The sequence below is a fragment of the Diabrotica virgifera genome, chromosome 1, assembly GCF_917563875.1.
Source record: "Diabrotica virgifera virgifera chromosome 1, PGI_DIABVI_V3a".
NCBI classification, from domain to species: domain Eukaryota; kingdom Metazoa; phylum Arthropoda; class Insecta; order Coleoptera; family Chrysomelidae; genus Diabrotica; species Diabrotica virgifera.
The window spans coordinates 230,803,407-230,829,699 of NC_065443.1; the positions used below are offsets into that span (position 1 = coordinate 230,803,407).

Below are 26,293 nucleotides of genomic sequence, written 5' to 3' on the forward strand. Positions count from 1 at the left end.
GCGCTCCCTGCAACTGCTCCAATCAATAGGGTATGCGCCCCCTTACATATAAACCGCCACAGATTGGAGCGCCGAGCGGGAGCGGCAAACGTATCCACTATGTGGAGCAGTTGCAGGAGCTCAGAGCACAAGCATAGTGGATACGTGCTTTTACACATACAAATGTCCCAACAAATTACTGCCTGTGCGTCAGCTTGAAATTCCTGGTCAGACAGGATTATAAGTCGACTTCCGCCAATGGTTCGTTATCGAACCATTATTTTCAAACACGAGATTTGATGACTCAGAAATTTTTATTTTTTTATTTTTATAACAATTGATGTACAAACAGGTTAAAAAATAATGTTTTAATTTATTTGACTACAAAAGTGTTATGCCAATAAAATTACTACAGTAAAAATAAAGTTGTGTCGAAGGATTGAAAATGTCGGACATTTAGAAAATATTTTTGTGATGAAAACATGAGTTTGGAAATTAAACAAAATTAAATTTAGTTACACTTATATCTTCTGGTTACTTAAAAAATACAAAGATTTAAAAAAATTAACGAATTGTCAAAAAAAATTCTACAAAAAAAATGGTGCGTTTTCGCACCGTTGGCGCTAAATGGGTTAAAACAAGTCCATCTGAATAAGCTGGCCGTCATTTAATTTTGGTGTTACAGAAGAATCCTACGAATATCGTGGATTTAAAGAATGTCAAACGTGGAAGTAACTAGAAGGATAGAAAATAAAGCGGAAATAATACTAACTATCAAAAGACGAAAACTTGAGACCTTGGGACATGTGATGGTAGGGCAAAAATACTCATTATTACAACTTATTATGCAAGGCAAAATCCGAGAAAAGCGAAATGTGGGAAGACGAAGAACATCCTGGCTTAAGAACTTAAGAGAATGGTTCGAATGCAGTAGTGCAGAGCTATTTAGAGCGGCAGTCAACAGGGTCCGCATTACCATGATGATTTCCAACCTTCGATAAAAGATGGAACTGAAAGAAGAAGAAGTGGTTTAAATAGTAGTCATTCTGTCGAGCTTGTTCGCACAAGTCGAGCTTTGGTAAACCCATACTAATACTTTATTTATTAAACATATCTTGATATTCCCAAATACAGTATGTGTAAGATATTGAAGAATCTCCCCTACTAAAACAAACTTCTAAATAAATTCTACTCCCCTGACAATGTAGCGTATGGCTACATTGGAAGTCATTCAGATTCTTCTAGTTATCTCTTCCGTTTAAGTCTGTTTGCCTAGTTTGATCGTGTGACCTAGGTACCGATACATACTCTTCGACACTTTCGACACCTTTCGATCTCACTTCCATTTAAGTCGATTGTTAATATCTTGATTTGTCATCACTTTTGTTTTATTTAAATTCAGATTCTTGTAGCATGTAGATTAGTTCCTATGTATTGTTGCTTATGAGTACTATATCATCGGCAAATCTTAGATTTTAGATGACTTAAAAATCTGCCATCAATTTTAATTCCGCGCTGTTCCCAAGATAACTTCTTGAACACACATCTTCTACTGCAGGAGTAAATAATTTTGGAGAGATAGTATATCCCTGTCTAACTCATCTCTCCGTTCTTATTTTGCTTGTTGTTAGACTTTCTGATACATTTATTTGCATACTTGCATTGTCGTATATGTATTTTAAGAGTATTCTATATCAGAATTCTACGGGCGTTCTATGCGTTCTATGGGAGCCTAGCCTGAAATTAAATCCAAATGAATGGAACCAAACAACCGAAAACAAACTAATAGAGGAATAGGAAGACATAGTCAGTTGAGGTGTAAATAAAATTATTATAAAATACAAAAATAAAATATATACCTACATACAACATAAAATTATTTAGAGATACTAGAATTAACTAATTAATCGTTATAATCCGTTTTCTTAAGAACCTATTCATCAGGTCCGAATCTTGATGAAAATCTACACAACACCTCTACACCACTTGCAGTTTGCATATAAATGAAAATTTTGAATAGACTATTTCCATGCACACGTAGCTAACATATTCAATTTGCAAAGAATAAAGTTCTGCATTTCGAGTGGGATTTTTAAAAAGCAACGGCAGTGAACTATGAACTAAAAGGTGAAACGATATAATATAATATGGAGAGTACATTATGATAATATAAATATTAAAATGGAAACAGCAGTTTCAAAGTCATCGAGAGGGCCTAGAAGAATTCAAAAGAAAATATGACCAAGGTTATTTTTATATACTACATATCTGTATTGTTATTAAAGTAAATTATACAGGGTGTTTCAAACAAAGTAACACCGTCTCTAGGATAGGTAAAAAACTGAATAATAATTAGGGTTTGTGTAGTAAAAAATTTTTGTGACGCCATCCGTTTTTAAGATAAAGGGCGTTGAATAACAAAAGATTAAACAAATTTTTGAAGTTATACTTGTTTACCGGCGATATGAGGGTGAATATTTATATGTTAAAACCTATGATCCCGGCGCATGCGCATTATAACTTTGTTCTGATTGGATGGTCAAATGACATGTCAAAAATTATTCAATATGGCGGCTGTGGCACAGCTGTAGTTAGATTATTTATGGTTGTTGCGTTTTAAAATTTGTGTGAAAAGAAACAACAAACAAAAGTTAGTTAATAGTTATACTGCCTTTTTAAATAGTTTTCATATACCTATATTTTTGGACTTTTGGACTATTTTGGACAAGGAAAAGTCATTCTAATTTGGTAAGTAGTTTTTATTATAATCATATTGTAATTATACATTTGGATTAGGTTGAAATACAGTAGAGCGTCGATTATCCGAACTAATTGGGGGACATAGGTGTTCGGAAAACCGATTTGTTCGGATAATCGAACTACAATATATTGATACATATTTATAGTCATACATATTTATCCACAAGTGAATAAAAGCCATATTTATATACCTACATATTTATTTATATCTTGATAATGACAACCAGCAACTAAACAAAAAAGTGCAGTCTTTGCAACAACATAATTATTCTTGGATACAATATTGAAGAAAATTTAAGATATTTTGAGCGTCAATTACTAACGCTTGCTCGGTATTCGAGTGCGGGACGCGGGAGCCGATAGTTCGAATAAGCGGTCGTTCGGTTGATCGACGTTCGAATAATCGACGCTCTACTGTACATTTATTTTCTCAAGAATGGGGATTTTAGAGAGAAATCCCAAATTAGGTCCGATTTTTATTTTTATATTATGATTTTTTGGCGTAGATTTATTTATCTAGTAGGTATGTAATGCTTTGATTTACATACTTAATTTGATTACCAACAAAAGTTCTACCAATCTTCATCTAATATATTGTTTTCTTACTGTTTTGTTATATTTTAATATTTTCTTCCACAAACTTTAAACTACATAATTTAATTATATTCAAAACAACTGTCAAACAGTAAAACGTTCAGTTACCCTATTTTTCCACATGACAAATAATGTGGAATTGGACGAGTGAGTCTAGGCTTCGATTACGAATCAAAGCGCCCCGAAATTCACGGGTTCGATTCCCGATGCAAGTTTTTATTTTTTTATTTTTTTATGCATTTTATGATTGTAAGTATATTTGTTATATAGTTTTTTTTTCAGAAAATGCGTATTTAAAATTTTTGCCAACAATTATTATCGTCCAGAAATCATTTTTTCTTTGTGGCATTTTTCAATGTGTTTGTGTGCGTTTGTTCTTTTATTTTTTTAAATTTTTGGTATTGTCTTAAAAATCACATAATATGTAGTAGAAGTATAACTTCTTACGTGCGTACAAAGTACACACACATTCATTTTTTTCTATTTTGCTGGAACTAGTGGCAACATTGTAAGGAAATTCTATACGAATATAATTTGGAAGGTGATAAATCCCATGAATTTGTTTTTATATTTGACTAGTTGCAAAATTCGTACCAATTATTAGTAGACATAACTTTTTCAAGGGTAAAATTAATAATTAAAATTCCAAGTTAACTTAAACATCATACAATTTTACACCAAAAAAGGTCTTGTAAAGCTCTATACTGTGTACCGATTTCGGAATCTGGAAGAGTTCCATCGTACATAAAAAATAAATATTTTCGCTCGGTTAGCGTTGATCTTCTAATACCCATCTCGAATAAGTGATTATTTAAAAAAAATCAGGATACATATCACCATTTAAAGGACTTTACTCCTTATGGAAGGACAACACTTGAAGGCCACTGGAAAATTTAACGAAAGTTTAGTCAATGATAGTTCTTAGGGCGTAGATTAAAAAAGTCCATGGGACGGAGGTTTGAAAACTATTATTCTGAAGCTATAGCTTTCTGAAGGTACTGGATTCAGGTCCTGGGTTTACGTTAAGGGCACTAATTCACGGTCAAGTGAACGGAAATATTTATTATTGAAAGAAGCGAGACTCATTTTGTTCATGCATATTTGCGTATTGCATATAAATTCGTGATCAAAAATACAGGCATAGTATTTTAGTCTTAAGGAAACCTCCGGAAAGTCCTCAGAAAACTGAAAAAGTGCGATAGAAAATATGCTGCTAGAGTGACATAAGAATTATCATGTTTTCATGGATACTTGACACTTATCCAATATCAGCATAGCTGCAGTTCCGCCTTAAGCTTTAGAAAACTACTGAGGAGTGGTGGATCACAGGGGGAATATAGGAACTCCCCCATAACACCGTCCAGCATTAAAGAAAAAATTGTTGAAACATGAAAAATATATTAGCTGACATGAAATTTAAACTACAGACAGACAGAAAAATTCAAGCAAATAAACTCGATACTTAGGAAAATTAAGGGGACTTATTGCACATAAGTTATTAAATACCTTTGTCTTTTATGTAGTTTGTGTCTATCTGTTTTGCCGCCCCCCCCCCCTCAATGCAACTCCACCACCACTGCTACTGAAGCGCCTTCAGAAAACCGAGGAACAACCACAACAAGTGCTGTTAGATTAGCACAGGACATATCACATTTTCACGCATGCAGAATAGAGTGCGTCTAAAAAACATTAGATATGACGTCGAAGCAGTAGATTTCGCAAATAATACGTAAGGTTTGCATTTGAATATATTATGTATAATTGCAAATAATGGTTTGCAAAGAATAGTGTCCCGCATATCAAATATAAGTAGGGAACATAGACTTGATCTCAATACAAAAAAAAGTAACAATACATGTTAGTCAATAAACGCGAAATATTAATTACAATCGTTTATGGAAAAATCGGGTTTAAGTCATCTACGACTATCTATATAACTGATGGATCCGACCGTTACTTGATGGAAGTTCATTTTATCTAACAATAGAACATCGAAAACGTTTGTTTTCTATGCTTCCACGAAATTTTGTGGAAGTATAGAAAACAAACGTTTTCAGTGTTTTATTGTTAGACTATCTATATGTTTGAGATTGCATTCACGTATTGTACAGTTTTAATTAAAGTACATTGCCAAAAAAATCCCAAATATGTATTGGCTTCCTGAAATCTAATTTTTACAAGTATGCTGGGCTATAATTCTGGGTTAACTATGTACATGAAAGACCTGATAAAAAATCAGAAATAAAGGTTATTATGATGTTGAAGATAGGTCAAATGTAATAAGAGTTTGGACAGGAGAAGAGACATTAAAGAGATTGGACAAATGTTTTCTAGTTGATAGCTCCATTAGAATTTGAAACAAGAAGAAAAATTCCGGTTTTAACCTTTCCGGAAACGTGCTACAAAAACTTACGCTTCAGGCCGTGTGGGGTAACTATGGTACCCCGCTAAAATATTTTAATAAATCATTTGAATTATACATTATTGTTTGGAAAGTTATACACAGTAAAGCACTAGTCACTGAAATAATTTGTTTTTATTATTAAACAATCTACCTATATTTTGACCCCCCTATAAACTGCTTTATTTACAGAACTAGAAAAAAATTTTAAATATAAAAGTTATTCGATTTTTAAAATATGATCTTTTGACATATATAACATACTAGTGACGTCATCCATCTGGGCGTGATGACGTAATCGACTATTATTTTAAATTAGAATAGGGGTCGTGTGCTAGCTCATTTGAAAGGTAATTCAATTCTCTATTCAGTAATATAAACATTAAGATAATTATTTATACAGGGTGTTCAAAAAAAATTTTTAATTAATTTAATTGACACAAAAAGAAGAATGTATGTAATTTATTTAATTTAAAATACATTTTACTGCTGCTAGAAAACAGAAATAAAAGTTTATTGCACAAATAAACATTGATTTTTGCTTAAATTCGAACTTCATGTTCAAACTTCCAAGAGGCAGATGGGAGGCAGCTTGAACATTGAATTTAAGTGAAAAGTAATGTTTATTTGTTCAATAAATATTTATTTCTGTTTTCTGACAGCAGTATAATGTATTTTGAATTAAATTAATTACATGCATTCTTCTTTTTGTCAATTAAGTTAATTAAAAAAATTATTTTTGGACACCCTGTATAATTAATAATGGTAATGTTTATATTACTGAATAGGGAATTGAATAACCTTTCAAATGAGCTAGCACTCGACCCCTATTCCCATTGAAAAAAATAGTGGATTAGGTCATCACGCCCAGATGGATAACGTCACTAGTATGATATATATGTCAAAAAATCATAATTTAAAAATCGAATAACTTCTGTATTTTACATTTTTTTCTAATTCTGTAAATAAAGCAGTTTACAGGGGTCAAAATATAGTGAATAACCCTGTACATTTTTTTGTTTTGACTTTTTATTAGAATTTGCTCTTTTTCATTATTTTTACGGTCAGGACATACAAATTTTCCACTATCTTCTCGATGTATGCTGCAAATGGGTTTTCTGAATGTACTACATAATGTTTTAGTTGTTCTGTCTGATATTCTGTAGTTTCCACTGTCAACTGACCCTTTGATTTCAATACGCAGTAGGCCATGCAGGGTAACGGAGGTACCCCAAATAAGTATAATTTCAATTTTAGTAGAAGATTGAAATTATATCTAATAATTTTTATAAAAAAAAAACGATTTGGTAATGTATTATCTAAGATTACCTGGAGAGAGAAAAAAATATATTTTGAAAAGTTATAAAAACAAAATCGCATCTGGGGAACCTAAAATATCCCGCAAGATCACGGAAAGGTTAATGAATCAGTTAATTAGTTTTCTATAATTGAGTGTTACGCTTTGAATAGGTATCAATTGAAAGAACATGAGTTAACGGAGGACAGTTAAGATTTAATTTCAATACAGACCACCACAATTTGTTTGTATGTTTTTCATCCTTATGGAATCCTCAGAGCGAACTGTAGTAAGCTCTCTCTGGATGATTCCATAAAGCGCTCTACTCACATGCCTGCCGCAGCCAGGGGCAATCTATAGTTTTGGTCCTTGATTGCTTCTTTAAATGTGATGTGTGTAGGCAAACAGGAGCAATTTTCTAAATTGTCTCCTAGGCAGGGGCTCCGAACCTTCCTAGCTCCCTAGATCAGACCCTGCCGCCTTGCCACTTCACACTTGTGTAGTGTGATTGGGCCAATTTGAGTCAGTTCGTACATAACCAACATGTCTCAGGAATCATTGTTGACATTAATTGAAGTGATATGATAGTACTAAATTTTAAATCTTCATAGCTTTGTCCGCTAACTAAATCGTAGAGTAGCAGTTAGTCGTTCTCGAGCACTTATGGCCTTCCGCCTCAATGAATCTTGTTTTTTTATTATTGGTGTCACCATATCAAAGAACTCTTCAAAGGAGTCTGTGTCCATTCACACAAAGTTCTTAAGATCATCTACTTCCAATTGTCGCATGACGTTCATGTGGCACAAATCTTTCATTCCTGTAGCCACGCCTTCACTCAATATCTTCTTTTTCTTTATTTTCTTGGTAGAACAACAGAAAGAGTTAATGCTACAAAAACTTTTGGCTGTAATGACAATATTGGCGCCATATTCTTGATTTAGAGCGGCAAAACTCACACTCACTTGCACACTGAACCTGAACAGTAAAATAAAAGACATCCAGGGGCGTGTGTAGTAAGCTTCCTAGATTGCCCAATCAGCCGTGCACCCTAGGTTGCCCTGCGGCAGGCGTGTGAGTAGCCCGCTTAAGGATGAAATACGTGTAAGCAAATGGTATTGGTGGTAAAGTCCTTTTGTGTTCTAGTATACATTTGTTGAAGGTTCTACCAGTTTGACCGATGTAAGTTTTTGGGTAGTCACCATAAAATGATAGTTTGTATACATTAATGTGTAAGTGCTTTTTCAAAGTGTTGAAAACAACAGTTTTCAGTGTTTTACTGTTATTTAAAATGAACTTCCATCAAGTAACATTCGAATCTATTAGGTACTGAATCCGTCACTAAGTGTAAAATTTTTTGTCTTTGTATCGAAGTCTAATAAAATGGTACGAAATGGGCAAATTAAACTACCTCCATGAATATTCGTAGCTCTAAAGTAATTAAACAACATAACCTCATTCTGTACTAAGATCTACTTTAATTCTTTTATTTAATTAACTAAATGCAGCGCAGGTCGCATAAATCACGTTTAATGAATAATTTTTTATAAAATTATTTAAGTACAGACACCGTAAGCTTGTAATTTAGCTTTTACTACAATTGGATTAAAAATAATGCCACTTTCCCGTAATTAGTTGGGGCGAATTAATAGGGAAGCTCGAGCTTCTCTGCATTTCCTAGTTAGTAATTACAAAAATTGCTGTCAAATTTAGCTGCATCGAATTTAATTCGAGAACTTATTTTGAAAAAGATTTAAAAAGTTATGCTCTATTCTTGTATATAGATGAGTTCCATGAATGTTAATTTTATTTAAAATGCACTTTAAAATAATTATTTATTTAGTATTAGAAGAGCACCTACATGCCCTTAATTAAAGACAATATAACGTATGTCCTAAAAGTTTTGGCACAAAATTTATTGGCTTTAATTTTAACAAAAACAAAAGAATATCAAGTTGCCTTTGGAAATAAAAACTTGTTTACATTGTCTACTGTCAGTTAAGATTTATTTATTTTGAAGTTGTTGCTTTAAGATCTAGTATCAATTAGAAATAAGAAGTATCAACAAGTTGGTTGGGCGAGTACTCAAAGCTGAAATCTGTCGAATATTTCAGAATGGAAACAATTCACGCATAACCATTTATAGAACAATAACGGAGTGCGAGCAGGGAATAATATGTACATCGAGAAAATAACCAGTGGTAGATCAATCAAGTTAGTAAAAAATAAGCCGTTTTTCGACATAATTGAAAAGACGAGGTTTGACAGTTGAAATGTGTAGTATGAGATATTACAAAAGGGCTACCATCTTGGGATTCATCAATTTTTTAGTGGAACAATTTTTAAATAAACAATCAAAACGTCAAACTTAGTTTTGTGCTCATAACTTAAAAACTTGTTTATTTAGAGATTTGACGGCCACAGGTAACTTTTTCAGAAAAAAAAGATACATCGAATGAGATACGCTATATGAAAATCGGTTAATAAACAAAAGTTATTGCAAAACGGACGACAAAATCACTGTTTTTGAATATTGTTAATAACAATTTTATTGTTTATTAAAATATGTTTAAATATACCTAAATTTGAGGGCATTATGGTGTGTGAATGGTGTGCAAAAAATGGTCCAGATCTGTTAAATAGTTTTTGCAAAATTGAATTTGTTTATAAATTTTTTTGAAAAACGAGCTAATTTCTGAGGCTGGTCCAGTTAATTTGGCTGAATGTATCTCAATAATCCGGGGCTCATTTCCTTCGTTAAGATGTATACTAACAGCCTATAAAAAAAAGTAAAAAAAATACATGTACGTACACAAAATTATTTGTTAATAAAAGCAGTTTTTAAGCTTATAAACAATTACAATAATTTCGTAGAAATTAGAACAAATTAAATGGCAATAAAAAATACGGAGAGCTGGTTAAAATACACAACTTCTAAAAAAATTTTAGGTCCTACGACCCTTGGGGTCTGAGATGGTCCCCTTTGGTGAAAAAATCACTGTTACGTTAATTAACAACACTAAGAGCTGAAATTAACCAATCTTTTATAAGAAAAGTCAATGTTTTTAACAAAGTTTTTAGCAAGAAAAAATGTTAAAAATTGTTTAAACAGGAGTGTTATAAACAAAGAGCATTTTTCGTTCCGACTAAAGTAAAAAAATAGTGGGCGTAGCCGAATGAGAATAAATTCGCGCACTACCTTCGCTAGACCGTTGCAGCTCTGTTTTAACATTGACATTATAGCGGATTTGAAGCTTAATATTACATATATTTTGGTAGAAACTTGAATTTTATGAATATTATTCTTTTGCACATTTATTTAGTAGAATTATATTTTAAATAAATAAATTTAAAAAATAACAATAAGAAGGTCACTTCAAAAAAGTTTTGTACGTCCCATTAGGCGCTTTGTTTTGAATAATTTTGCAATGAAAATAAGATAAATGTTATTATTTTAATGTGGTACCATAGATAAAAAAAAATTAGTAAACTTGGTACAGTAGAACCCGAGAGGTATAGGCCATTTTTTTCGGGCGCTCTATTTTGAATCCGTGTGTAGTCCAGGCTGTATCGTCGACCTCATTCGGTAAATTATTACGATTCGTATTTTTTGCACAAACTTACTAAAAGAAAAGTTCCTTATAAGAAATCCAGAGCAGCATTAAAACATAGGCCATAAAGAAGTTTTCTGGAAAATTTCAAGACAAAATATGCAACAGGAAAAAAGTTACGCGACCTTATAAATAGACGAGTGGGACTCCCCCAAAAAACGCTCATTTCTCGAGATACTAACCACGGTGTGGTGAATGGCTAATTTTGGTCTTAATTGATGTTTATGATGGTGCTGAAAACGAAAAAGGAATTATTTTGAATTTTAGATGGGGAAACATTGTCAAAATCGCAATTTTACCCTAAAAATAAAAAAAATAATGAAATCACGTTTTGCTTAAAATTTAAAGTTAAACCAATTTTTCTATAAAACATTTTGTTCCTTGTACTCTAGATTTTAACATAAACTTGATTAAACAGCTAAATTTCACATTTTGTCTCTCAACTTTAGCGATTATACTTTGCAATTCAAGAATCTACATCTTTTACTTCAAACAATTTATAACTTTTTTTACAGTAAGACAGAAAGATTGAAGTAGGTCCCATTGTTTTCAGAAAGGTGAGAAATATATACTGTAAAAATTTCAGAAAAAAAATATTAAAATGGAACTGAGTTGTAGCGAGTTAAACGCAAAAAAACGTGATTTTATTTTTTTTTTATTTTTAGGGTAAAATTAAGATTTTGACAATGTTCCTCCACGCAAAATTCAAAACAACCCTAATTTTCGTTTTCAGCACCATCAAAAATATAAAGTATGACCAAAATTAGCTATTCACCACTCCGTGGTCAGTATCTCGAGAAATGAGCTTTTCTTGGTGTGTGCCGCTCGTCTATAAAGTCACATAACATTTTTCCTATTGCATATTTTGAATTACATTTTTTTGGAAAACTTCTTAATGAATCATATTTTATTGTTGGGTTGGTTAAAATTATAAACTAAAAAGTTTGTCAATCAACTTTTTTAAGTAAACATGAAACTAACGAAATCTGACGACAAAATGTTTAAAAATTAACAACTACTCTTTTAATGTGTTTAATCATTTTGAACAAATATCATTTTTATCTAAATGCTTCAAAGATGACAGTAAAATTTTCAAAAGGAAATATTTACAGCGACCAAAAATACAGCAAGGTAAAATTGAAAAATCATCAAAATTTATTTTTCGCATTTTTGTATAAAATTTGATTTTTGAACATGTTTCACTAATTCTAGAAAAAAATATAATCCATATTCGGATTCAGAGACCTTGAAAACCTAAGGAATGACCAAAATTTGTCATTCAACTTAAAGTTGATTTTTGTGGTCGGTATAACGTAATTTTAGGGGTTGCTGACGCTCGCCAGCCGTGCCCACGATTTAGTCTATGTTTATTACACTCTTGTTTAAACAATTTTTAACATTTTTTCTTGCTAAAAACTTTGAGTTTTCTTATAAAATATTGGTTAATTTCATCTCTTAGTGTTGTTAATTAACATAACAGTGATTTTTTCAAAAAAAGAGGCCATCCAAGAGCCCCCAAGAGCCGTAGGACCTAAATTTTTTTTTAAGAAGTTGTGTATTTTAACCAACTCTCCGTATTTTTTATTTCCATTTAATTTGATCTAATTTCTACGAAATTATTGTAATTGTTTATAAGCTTAAAAACTGCTATTTATTAACAAATAATTTTGTGTACATACATGTAATTTTTTTTTACTTTTTTTTTCATAGACTATTAGTATACATCTTAACGAAGGAAATGAGCCCCGGATTATTGAGATCCATTTAGCCAAATTAACTGGACCAGCCTCAGAAATTAGCTCCTTTTTAAAAAAATTTAAACAAATTCAATTTTGCACAAACTATTTAACAGATCTGGACCATTTTTTGCTCACCATTTAAACACCATAATGCCCTCAAAATTAGGTATACTTAAACATATTTTAATAAACAATAAAATTGTTATTAACAATATTCAAAAACAGCGATTATGTCGTCCGTTTTGCAATAACTTTTTTGTTTATTAACCGATTTTCATTTAGCCTATCTCATTCGATGTATCTTTTTTTTCTGAAAAAATTACCTGTGGACGTCATGTCTCTTAATAAACAAGTTATTAAGTTATGAGCAAAAAACTAAGTTTGACGTTTTGATTGTTTATTTAAAAATTGTTCCACTAAAAAATTTATGAATCCCAAGATGGTAGTCTATTTGTAATATCTCGTACTACACATTTCAACTGTCAAACCTCGTCTTTTCCGTTATGTCAAGTAAAAACCTAACTTGATTGGCCTATTATTAAAACATTTTTTGTGTTCTGCTATACGTGTGCTAAAAATTCTACCGTTTGACCGATGTAAGTTTTTGGGGAGTCACCACATATAAGTTTGTATATACCATCGTGTAAGTGGTTTTTCTTTTGTCTCTTATTGCTCTTAATATAATTGCATCGTTATTGTTTGTTTTAAAAATTTTATAACCAACTTGTTTTTTAAAATGTCATAAATTAAAAAAAATAAGACTTACCTCTATACTAAAATATCCCCTATCAACATAATCACCAAGAAAAAGGTATTTTGTACTAGCGGGTGGTCCACCCACTTCAAATAATTTCATAAGGTCATAAAATTGACCGTGTATATCTCCACATACTGAAACAAAAGAAAACAAAGTTTAGTTGTGTATCTCCAGTAAGTTTGGAAAATATTTTGAATGTAATTTTATAATGAAAATCCAAAATAATGCCCATAAAACGTATTTAAAGTCAGTATTTATTCGACCAATAATAATTGCATAAAAGAAAAATTATTTTTTGCTTGTTTTGGACTAAAATAATTTTAAATTAGCAAAAATAATTCATCTAAAATATTAGACAGATCCCGCTAATTTTTTTATTATTTTATATTTTTCTTTGTATTGGTATTTACACAGCTGGCAAAAGTTTACTCAAAGTTCTTTTTTTTTACTTATACCGGATGGAAGAAAAGAAATGTTTTTCTTATGTTATGTTTGGGAGGACAAGATACAAATGTAAGTATGCATCAAAATGTTTTGTGAGCATTTTGTTTTGTGAATGTCTCTGATATCTTTAGAAACAAAGCTAATAGACGGGTTTATTCTTTAATATGTATTTTAAGTGAAACAAAAGTTTGAGACACCCTGTAGGGAGGAAAAGGTAAGTGGATATATTCTACAAATGTGGTTATACATTAAAATTATATTGTAGTCTCACATTTTGTGAACATTTTATTTTTTTTAATGTCTCTGATATCTTTAATAACAAAAAAACTAGAGGGTTTTAGTCTTTATTGTGTGTTTTAACTGACGACATTCGATACGTGAGGAGAAGCCATGTCTTATCATACCACTAAGATGAAAATATTTTCTATATATAGTGCGAAGGGAACAGAGTGTTCATAGAAAAAAAATTGTGTACTGTACCTCTCGCTTTTTAAAGAGCCACCCAGACACCAAATCTGTTTTTACGCTCAAGGCAATTCCATTCCAAAAAATCACAGAGCCTCCATTAAACAATCTCGTCTCTCTTATGTTGCGCTGGTCGTATACCGCTTACCTGGTCGACAAGTAACTATTGTAGGTTTATCAGAACTGTTTACGTTACGTGTCTTTCTGTTTTTAAAGTTTTGCTAATTGTTATTTTATGCTGTTAATTTAGTTTTGTTTTAGTTAACAAACACATCATGTTAAAGAGTAAAACTATATATTTTCTTTCTTTTTAAACTTCTTCAAGGACATTCGAAAAGCAAAATGTATAGAAAACATAAGACTGCAATACGATTTCGATATATACCCACACTTGTACCTTGTACTCCCTATAGGGCGTCTCAAACTTAACATAAGAAACACATTTCTTTTCTTCCCCCGGTACAGGTTCAAAAAATCTAAACTAAAATCTAATAAAAAATAGAGGAATCCATTAATCTGTTCATGCGACACCTGATATGAAAAACATTGTAACTCACTTTTGCTTAGTTTACAGGAGAGCGATTTAAAGAAATTTCCAAAACATTTTATTTTTTTACTGGGTCAGCTTTTACATTTTTTTGTGATGTTCTTAATCCATATTTTATAACTTTTTCTCAGCTTTTCACTTTTACATATCACATTGTTGTTAACATTACTGGTCCTGATTTAGGTCGAGTTACAATAGCAAATTTTTTCAGAATTGTAGGTGAAAATCATTGTAAGTGGTTCATACAATGATATTTCAACACAGTATGTTTCTTTGGCTAGGTGGATATAAATTGTAACTAATCAGTAAATATCCAAATAAAGAGATTATAATTAATTTATTTTATTGGTTTTACTTTAAACGTGATTTTTTTGCTCAGACCAGTAGTATTTAAGAATTTACGTCATACATACTAACAAGAAGTAGGTAAATAAAATAATATCTTTTAGATTTATTTATTACAAAATGAACATTTACAAATTATAAAACAGTTTATATTCTATTAAAAAATAAACAAAATTAACCCCTTGCAAACTTTTATTCAGAGTTATCATCCGAATATTCCGTTTGTTGAGAGTGGGGAAGATTTAAACAAAAACTGCAATATTGCTCTGGTATAGCTTTACCAGAGCACAAAGCAACAAGATCTTTTTATTTTGAAGTGGTTATGGGAAGTAAACTTCCCATAAATCGTGTATATTTTTATTCCTGGATTTGGTAGCCCTTTTGCTCGATTTTGGTTTGCATTCTAAGATTATAAACGATAATTGATCAGAAATAAGATCGTACTGAAAACTAATAATATGTGGTTGTTCTTTATTTATTTTACGTATTGTATTTTACACCAGAAAACTTGGCGTTTATCTATATCTAAATCCCAATTCGGCATTTTCTTTAACATTGATTTAAAGTCCAAGATGTCATTTTGACTTAGTTCTTTCAAATCGTATGGTTTTCCTGTGACTTTAGCACACCATATCAGTGTATACCACTGTTGTTGTACATAAACAACTTGGTTCTTTTTTCTTCGCTTAATAAGGGCGTGCATTGAATTACCCTCAGATTGAGAGTGGCCCACCTCAAAAATCGTGTGTGTAATATTAATATTTATGATCTTAGCTGCATAAATATACATTAAAAATATTATTCGATTTCGATTTTGTCCTCCACAACAATCTGAATAAACTCTAAATTCTAATGCTCCACCAGCAACTTTTCTCTTAATAAAATCAAATAGCGCACTACTTATTTCATTAGGCCCCCTTTTACCTGTGGTTTCATCCCATGCATAGCAATAGCCTTCCGCAGATCCAAGATCAAAGATAGTAAAGTTATACACTTTAAACTTCATTTTATAATAAAACAATGATACCTCTGATTGGAGCGTAGTTAATATTTTTTGCAAATCAAAGCAGGCAGTTACAACAGTTTCTGTTTTCTTAGAAACCTCTTTATCGCGATTTTTGGCTTCACGTGCATATTTTTTTGCAATATGTAAAGCATATTTTTTTTCTATTTGGTCTTTCTCTGCTTTAGTGTTATGTAGATTGTAAGTAAGACACATATCTTTTTTCGGTGCAAAAAACCGATATTAAACTCAGTATTGAATATGTTTCTGTACTGACTTTTGGTGGTTGGTTTATCGCATGGGTGATTCTCTAACATCCATTCATTATATAGTGAATACAATTTGGGAAAAATTAAAGACTCATCAAAATACATCTTACTTGTTCTTTGCCTTACGTAATGGGATTCTTTTGCTGGAACAGAGTTAATATGAGCACGAATCGAATTTTTAATACTTTTTAATACGTCTACAGCATTTGCCCTGTTCTTGTGGCGACCATGCATATCTCCAGGTATACGGCCTCCGCCTTCATGACTATCAATTTTTTTGAATAGTGTAGTTAACCACATATCTGTTATGTTAAAAGTGTCCAAAAATGTTTTCTTACAAACTTGAAGTCGGTGTTCTGCCAACTGCAAATTATATTCATATGTCCAGTGTCCTCTGGACTCTTTTAGCTTTGCAACTTTCCTCTCTTGTCTGAGAACATATCTACATAAATATTCGCTTTGTTGGTCATTACCAGCCATTGCCCAAAAATTATTAAATAAATTGAGTCTATCATGTTCAGATAATTTCGATTTACATTTTCTGATACATTTATCGTTACATCCAGGTCCCAGTTCTCTAATTTTCGATAATTTTCCAGTTTTCCCAGCATATTCTTGGCCAGAGTTCCTCATTTTCTTCAAGACATTCATTTTCCAAACACTAGGATCCCTTTGTCTCTTCCTTCCAAGATTTTTCTTCTTGAGGTATTGTTTTTTCTTAGCAGACGTATCTAATGGTGCATGTACAATTTTCCACTGTCGATGTATCTTGAGCGTGCAATCCACTGTGACCATTGATTATCTGAGTTTCATCAGTAGAAGTTAGTTCAGCAGTGAATGATAATTATAGGTGTTATTATTTTTGTTTGAAATTCTAAACTACTATTTTTATGTGAGTTTTTACGATTTGAGGCATGCTTACTATGCTCAGCAGTTAATAATATAGAATTTACCTCCTGACTATAATGACTTACAATGTTGTTCATCGTAATATTCCACTACCTTGCTTTCTTGTATCACAACTTACAATGCAGTTATAAAAACTTACTCAATAAATGTTTCGAGAAAAACATTGTATCCCATGTTACAATGTTTTATTAAAAAATTTTCATCAATAATAAAAAAATTTAATATTGTAACATTGGTTACAATGTTTTTTCCACCCAGTGATCAAAAATTTGCACTTACAATGAGGTTATTTTGTTAAATAACTTTATAATTACACAAGATAGGATAAAAGTTTTTAAACCAAATTGAAGGTTATCGTTTATAGATGCTATTTAAGCCATAGTTGAAAAACATTGTAAGTGGAGATACAATGTTTTTCATATCAGGTGTCGGTTATAGTGCAGTCACTGAAGCTTTTCACCTCCGATTTCGTTGAACCTCTAACGATTTATCAAAATTCATGAAAATTAGTGAGCAGTTAGAGTCAATGGACAAAGGTCTACTTGCGCTTTTACCCTGGGGGTGGATGCCATCCCTTTCTGGGGGGGGGGGTGAAAATTATTTTATTAAAAATAATACCAAATATCGATATAGGGACAAATTATTAGTAAAATTTGTTGTATACAGTTTTTAATATAAATCAATACTATTTGAGTTATTAAAGACCAAATATTTTATTTTTTCTTAAAAAAATGTATGTTTTAAAGCTGTTTTTCACGTATAAGTAAAAAACTATAATCTTTTACAAAAAACTAATTATTACCAAACGTGAAGATAATAAAAAATTGAATAGACTCCTCACTTAAAGTACTAAACTAAGGTTAACTCAAAGTGAGTTATGGGTAATTGAATGTATATTTTTTTCGACGAGTACTGAAATCTAAGTATTCAAGCTGAAATAACGGGAAAACGGTGCATTTTATAAAATATATCTGCTAAACACTTGTCAAAGTACTTCGGAATACCTATCAAATGAGCTCCAGAAGAAGTTAATGGCATCACAATTAAGTAAGTTACGAAGAAAATAAGAGATCTCTTTTGAATTTTTTAGGAAAAAATGGAGAACAAAACACGCCATTTCCACAAAAATTAAAATTTATAGTAATCCTTACAAGAATTTCTTTATATTAGCATAAGTAATTATCTCAACAATTTTGACCGGTTTAGAATGCATATTTTTGAAAAAAATAATATGATCTAAAAAAATCAAAATTTTTAAAATTTGCGTAATTTTCATTTTCTTTTGATAACTCCAAAAATACTCAATATACGTATAAAATGATATTTAACCAAATTTTTGTTTTTTCTATATCACATATTATTTTACCTGTCTTGCTATTTCTGTAAGATAAAAAATAATCGAAATAGAAACGTATAAATCTTAAATTTTGCTGCGAGAACCATATAACCGGGGCCATTTAACCTTTTATTTTTTAAAAAGGGGTTTAAAAGATAAAATTTAACGTGGCTTAATAGGCCTTAGAATTAGCTTTCAAATGGGTTTTAGGTGAACCTGATATCTTAAAAACTAACGGAGTTATTAAAAAAAAACCCTAACATTTTTTTCTAAAAAATTTTAAAAGATAAATTTTGAAAAATTTTTGGAGCATAAATTTTAATGCGATTAATTTGTTCGGGGGCTCATTTGATAGATATTTCTAAGTACTTTGATAAATGTTTAATAAGTTTATGTTATAAGATGCACCATTTTCCCGTTATTAAAGCTTGAATACTTAGATTTGACTACTCGTCGAAAAAAATATACATTCAATTACTTAGATTTGACTACTCGTCGAAAAAAATATACATTCAATTACTTATAACTCATTTTTATTTGACATTAAAAGATTTTTCTAGTAAGGAGTTTATTTCGTTTTTTTATTATCTTCAATATTAATACTAATAACGTTTTTCTACGGCCGTGCTAAAAGAGCCACTTTCACGCACACATTTCGTTTCCGAAAGTTGCACTTTCCCGCACGGCGTTGCGTGAAAGTAAATTTTCCCGCACGACGTGCGGGAAAGTAAAATACCTTGTAATATGACATTATAATATATTATGATACATGCAATAAACTAATATTTCGATATTATTTACTAATTTATTTCAAATTTATCTTATTGTATTCATGTTAATGAAATTAGCGCGATAATTCGATGAAATAAAATTATTTTGACATAATATTTGAAAGTCAGATCAGTAGACAATTACAATGGTTTTGGTTTTTAATCGTCTTCATGGAAACCAATATCGTCGTCGTGGTAACCCATTATATTAAAAGTTTGGTTTTGACAACCTTGTCAAAGAATTAATTTGTGTATTTTCACTTCTAAATAAAAATTGATATAACTCTGTTTTTTGTGGCTTTTTTCTAAACGTACGGCCCTAGAAAAAAGTTTGTTCCTATCTTACGCGGAAAGTGTCTTTCCCGCACTCGACTGCTTGCCAGAACTCCGCTATCGCGTCGTTCGGGTCCACGGCAGTCTCGTGCGTGAAAGTATCACTTTCCGCACTAGTTAGTAAAATACCTATTTTGTAAAAACTTATAGTTTTTGAGATATTTATGAAAAATCGGTAAAAGACATGCATTTTTCTCACGAAAAAATTAAAATCTTTTATCTTTAATAACTCAAAAAGTTTTGATTTATTTTAATAACTTTATATAACAAATTTTGCTTAGAATTTGTCTCTCTATCGAATTATGGGGTTATTTTTAATAAAATAATTTTCACCCCTGAAAAGGGGTGGCATCCACCCCCAGGGTAAAAGCGCAAATTGGAACAATGTCACCTTTGTTCCTTGAGATATCCTCTAACCACTCACCAATTTTCATTCACAGCGATGGAGGTTCAACGAAATTGGAGGTAATAGCTCATATCTACCTTCAGTGACTGCACTATCACGAAAAAATCAATTGTGAAAATATGAGCATAATTTTCTATATCCGTAACTTATGCCTCAGAGCATATTATGTATTTACACCTACCATACTTAAAACATCGCTAGCATTAGGTATATCTTCGGTAATTTGCTTAACTTTATGTACATTATAATTTCCAGTTCAATTGTTAGTATTCTTATCAACTTTTTGCCGATTTGATTGGAATTAACTGTTCCGTTGCTTCAATCGATTTCATCATTATTTGTGCAGACTTGTTAAACAGGACTAATAATAAGACTTTTGTACATTTTAAAATTTAATTTGACACAAACATTTTTTTATTTAAAAAGGAAAAACGTCACATCAATATAAACACATGTACCTACAGATTGTAGATGCTAAAAGCAAAAATAGAGATGGGATTATTTAAGATAGTTTAAAGGGATTTGTTACATAAAAGGATTTTTTACATAAAAGGATTTGTTACAACAAAATTATGTGATACTGGTCCATACCAATATTTATTTCTTTTGAAAAAAAATTTGTAATTGTTGTGAAGAATAAAGGTTTTTATTGAAAATAAACAAATCGATAAGACAATCAGATAGTACAGCTCGGTACGGTATAGGTTATTTGCTTGAGTTGCAAACTGAACGAAAGTAAATAAACTAACTTTTGCGCCCAAAAACGAAAATATGCCTCTTGTGGGGTAATATAACTTATAACGGGGAAAGATTATTGGTCTTGTGGAGCAAGTAATGTTCTCAGAGGGACATAGCTGCAGAGCTAGGCGTAACACAGGGCGTTCTGTCCAAAACCTATGCTGGGTAACAGGAACTAAAAAAGCTCAAAAATAAAGCGAGGAAAGTCGCCAAAAATTAATAACGGCTCGCCACAAAAAGTTGTCCACTCAGCTGGAAGACACCCAACCATTTCTCACCAGCAGCTCCAAAGACAGCTTTTGGGAGCTACAGGTGTAACTGTTTCAGTTGAAATAATAAGAAGAAAAGTTCGTGCCAAGAAGTATACAGTAGGAGACAGTTATGGGTACCCGAGTTATCCAAGCAGCACAAGGTTGATCGCCTAAATTGGTGTCTTCTCCACCAAAACTGTAATATTGGGAATTGACAAAATGTCTTAAAATTTTCTGAGGAATCTGCTACCTTCGTTTGTCGGTAGAGTTTCTGGACAGCCTGCATGGATAATATTATAGTCTGTTCCCAAAAAATGTCTAATACAAAAACTAATAAAGTAATTTAAAAACTTCTAAATAATGAGAGGTTAGTAGGGTTCTTTACTTTTTTGTAACTTCGAACGTCTTTTCTTCAGTTTTCCCGTTTTGGGTATAAAAGGGGGCGATGGTTTCTTTTGCTAATTTTTCTATCACCAAAACTTCAACAAAGCTGACCTTAACCCTTCACCAAAATTATACATTTCAATAAAATCCGTATGATAATTATCAGTTTAGTAAAATACAACAAAAACAAAAGTATTAGGAGTTAGCGTGTGGCTTCCAAGCATCAGGAAACATAAATTATATAAAAATCAGCAACCACGCGAGGGACGTCAAATTTTCTTTGTTATAGTTTAATTAGAAACAGATTTGTTAATTTTGATAAGCGTTTCGGCGCCTTGAGATTTATTTTATACAAGATAGTGAGCTTGTAACTTACTTTGTTTTATTTGGAAACTGCATATCTACAATCTACTCTACAAAAAAAGAAAACCGTAGCATTCAGTTTTCTGCAATTTGTGATAGATCTTGTGATCATTGTTTCTTCAGGTTAAGCGCGACATTCACGTTCCGGTTTGTGGTCCCTCTAACAGGGCCGTAAGTACGATGTTGGGGGCCCCGGGACAAACGTGATCTGGGTGCCCCAAAACCGAGGGTCTCGGGGGGTTTATCCCCTAGCGGAAGGGGGTATAAACTCCCATCTCCCATCTGGAGTCATCTGGAAAACGTTTTACGAAGTTGATTGCTTCATTTTGAAGGTCTTGTTCGTTTGCACTCAAAATAAAATCAGGTTGAACAATTCGGTACGTACCTAATATTGCTTTCATTCCTTAAAAGCGAGTGGCTAGCTGATGACATAATGTGTCGATCATTGAGTCAAACACGGTTACTCTAAAGCATGACTTGGAATCTTAAAGTCTTTCATCTTCGCACAGTTCATGGAAATGTTTTTTCGTCTTCTGCATTCTTTTTGGAGCGAACCCTACTGTCACCTACTGGTATTCCCCAACGTTGACACAGATTTAAAGCCTCTTTAAAGAAGGTTTCAAATTGTCCTCTCATTTCAGTTAGTTTAAAGAGGCCTTCTTCAAGTAAATTGTAAGCTGTTAAAAGGTCCAAGGATTCTGATTGCAGTGTTTTGGAGACTATGTTGAAGATTTCAAGGATTTTATTTTGCACAACTGATAACAAAACAAATTTGAATGATTCTAGTTTCTTTTTTAGTTGTGCTGCTTCGTCTCTTTCATTTCTTCTGTTATTGTCAGACCTAGACTTAAAAGGCACTTTAAAACATCGCAAAATCTGTGTTGAACATTGACTGCATCAAATCTTCTAGCCCAGCGTGTTGAATTGAGAGGTTTTAGAGCAACTTTCGAGGAACATCTTTTAGATTGGTATGAGGACTTGGTATGTGGGGAGTTGGAAAAATATGAAGATATGAAGGTTTATTTAGAGAAAATGCAGGAAGAGGTAAACCAGATTGCTGAGAAGACACAGAAAATAGAAAAGATGGAAGAAAAATTCGAGAATGTGTTAAAATTCGATACGGAAAAAATGGAAGAAATATTGAAGGAGGTGGAAAATGCAAAAAATGAGAAGACCGTCGGGAAGTAATTGTGTACAGCTCTAATGAGAGCAGATTCCAATTTGGCGGGGATATTAGAAAACGACATCCGGTACCTTTCATTAAAATCTTAAAAAACACATTCCAACATATTATGCAGAACTTCGACGACTGCTAAAAAATTATAAGAAGCCATCTAAAAGACGGAGCTGCTTTGTGGTTTGAAAGCAAAGAAAATGAGGTGACTTCATGGAGAGATTTTGAGACAGAATTTTTTATAATGGTGCAGGTGAAACAGGTTAAAATCGATCATTGAAGTTGTTAGAATTAACATGCCGTGTACTTATTACAATAATTAAACAACTCGAAGTAGAACTTGACTGAAGGTACTTTAAAATGTTTCTTTGACCTCGTTAGAATCTATGCACGGCCAACAAAACGCGGGCCCAGGGGCACTGCCCTGGTTGCCCCAATGTTAGTTACGGCCCTGCCCTCTAGTGGTCTAAGTACATAGTATTACGGAATCAATTATCTTTAAACGCAAATAACTTGAAAACTACTTACTTTATCGCAATGTGAGAAAGGGATGATATTTATATAAAAAGTATTAAGGAATTAAAAAACGTGCTGAAATGATTACTACGACAGGGGTGTAGATTTTGAGGGGGAAAAGGGGGCGAAAATGAAGTATAGATCCCTACAAGCACGCCTCTGGTAACAGCCGAAAACTATATTTTAAGACTAGTTAAAGTACAATAACATGTGTAAACTGTGTGTCAAGTTTGAACAAAAACATTAAAAGGTGCTTGAACAATGGGCTAAAATCATTTTAGATTACTTGTAATAAAACATTCTGCATCTCGTTAAGTATACTAAATTTACAATCAAGATGCAGTAGAAATAAACAAACCAAGACAAATAAATGCTACTAGGAGCACTCCCGAATCATAATTTACAATGTATATCCATTGTAAATCCCAAATTATGATTTCCAAAGTTTATACATTGTAACTTATGATTCTTGGTTTGTTTATTTCTACTACATCTTGGTTGTAAATTTAGTATAGGAATATGTTATTTAAGTGTTTTGGGTTAAAACTTCGTATTTTGTGCTAAGGTTTCTCCAGTTAAGATATGGACAATTATTAATGAAACACCCTGTATATTTATTATTGAATATTTTTGCAAAAAGATCTAATTTCTTTTCTTTTAAGAAACATTAGCAGACAGAGAACCTCAACAAACAGGCGATGTTTTAAATCACACAATTCAAATAAAAGTAACATTTTATTTGAATTACAAAATTAGATTTATACTGATTCTATTTTTAATAATTTTTAAAATAAGAAAACTCCTTCGGACAGACTGGACAATAAGAGTTGTATGTGTGAGACTTAAAACATGACCAAAAAAGACGAAATTAAACTAGATATATGGTAAGGAAAGCTATTCGAAGCATGGCACGAGGGAGTGAGGAGAGGAATGAATAAAAAAATAATGGGCTTAAAAAATACACAAAAGATAGTACAAACAGCTAGGTGGATTTGCCACATAATCAGAATCAAGAGTGTTATTTGAGAGAGAAGACAAAAAAAATGGCAATATCATTTGTGGAAGGAATGGGGAAGAAAAATAATGGTAGAATCCATGTCAGGTAAAAATGGATATTGAAGATATGGGATCGGTGGATCAGAAATAATGATATTAAGGAATGGAAGAAATGCAAACATAATTTTAATTAAATCTAGTTTATGTTTGACCTTTCCATTTCCAAACGTAGTTCTTAAAATAAAATTTACTCTTTTGTTACTTTAACAATATTGAAGAACTGGATAAATAGCCCTGCTGGTTTCTGGTGTCACCTTTCCAAGTAGTTGTGGACATATTTTACAGCTACTCTTTATATTTTTTGGCTGAGCGATGTACACCACCGTGAAAACAGACAAGGACTGAAGTTGGAGGGCTAGTAAGATAGAAAGTCGGAGCGTGAATGGAGCCGAGTATCCAAGAAGTAGTCCTACTAAGTGGTACCTCAAATCGGAACGTGAATTCCCCGCTTTATTCTTAATATTAATATATCAACTAAAAAATTGTTATCTTCTGTTTTTTTTTAGAAACCCATAGAGTAAAAAGTCTTTGTTTGGTTGGAAGTAGCCCAGTTGTTGTTAAGTCCAAATAAGATATTTGAAGCCAGCAGAAAAAAAAAAGTTTAGTAAAAGAAAAAATTTAAGACAGTTAGTAGTCAAAAGATGGGACAATATAAGAAGGAATTGGCTTTGGTGCAGTAGATGGCAGGATTTATTTTGGAATTTTTGAAGACATTTATGTTTATTTAATTTGTAGGACTGCGGGTTATCTATACTATTTCTCCAGTCACGTCACAGAAAACCTTAAGGGAAATAGTAAAAATATTTAAAAAATAGACTAAGTTTTCAATCTAATAGCACATAAAATAATATTAAAAATATTACTCTACATCCCACCAGATTGAAAACAAAGGGAACCTCCTCTGGTTACACCTCCGAGGCTTCTAAAATTTGCAAGCCATAACGGATGCTGAGACCAAAGAAGATGAGAAAATTTTACAATTTATAATTCACGTCACATCTGCTCAGCGCGGTAAAGTTCCAACGAGAATGGTTCCCTTCGTACTCCAATCAGAGTAAACATGTAAATCAAAAATGAATAGCCATTTTCAATTTCGTTGCAACACGAAACTACAGCCGCGTTATATTCTAGTTCAATCAGAGAGTGCAGCAAGCACCTGTACCGGTTTCGAAACTTATTAGTCTCTCATCAGGAGGCACATATGCTGCTCTCTCTGACCTAACCAGGACAAACCCCGGCGTGCAGTTACGGATTGCAACGAAAGAAATGGCAGGGATGCCCTAGGTATTCATTACTATTATTTTATGTTCTATTAGATTGAAAACTTAGTCTTTTGCTAGCAGTTGTCGCTATGGCATCCCTGCCATTTCGTTCGTTGCAATCCGTAACTGCACGCCGAGGTTTGTCCTGGTTGGGTCAGAGAGAGCAGCATATGTGCCTCCTGATGAGAGACTAATAAGTTTCAAAACCGGTAGAGGTGCTTGCTGCACTCTCTGATTGAACTAGAATACAATAGTTTCGTGTTACAACGAAATTGAAAATGGTTATTCATTTTTGATTTAAAAAATAAGTTCTGGAACTGTTTTCGTGTGGCAAGTTAAATATCAAAAATAGTATATTCCTTTGTAAAAAGTATACATATCAAAAAATCCCTAAAAAGGGTTCCATTATCGAACAGAACGTTTTTGGAAGACTAATTCTATCATCAGCGTTTAACTCATTAAACAATATTTAAATGTTACTAAAAAGATGTGATGTTGAAAATATTCTTGGGTTTAACCTAGGGCTTCACAGGACTCTTCCCACGTGGTTTGTAGTGTCTAGACGGTAGAACACACATAATGAACTT

General features: G+C 32.1%; 1 protein-coding gene across 7 annotated transcripts in view; it reads right to left on the reverse strand.

Moving 5' to 3' along the window:
• LOC114339424 (serine/threonine-protein phosphatase 2B catalytic subunit 2-like) overlaps positions 1-26,293 on the reverse strand; it is a 1,099,401-nt gene that overhangs the window by 443,477 nt on the left and 629,631 nt on the right. For all 7 annotated transcript variants that reach the window (XM_050647774.1, XM_050647800.1, XM_050647797.1 and 4 more), the window contains exon 3: positions 13,145-13,269. In XM_050647774.1, coding sequence (XP_050503731.1) covers positions 13,145-13,269 — 125 coding nt within the window. The remainder of the gene's footprint in view (positions 1-13,144; positions 13,270-26,293) is intronic.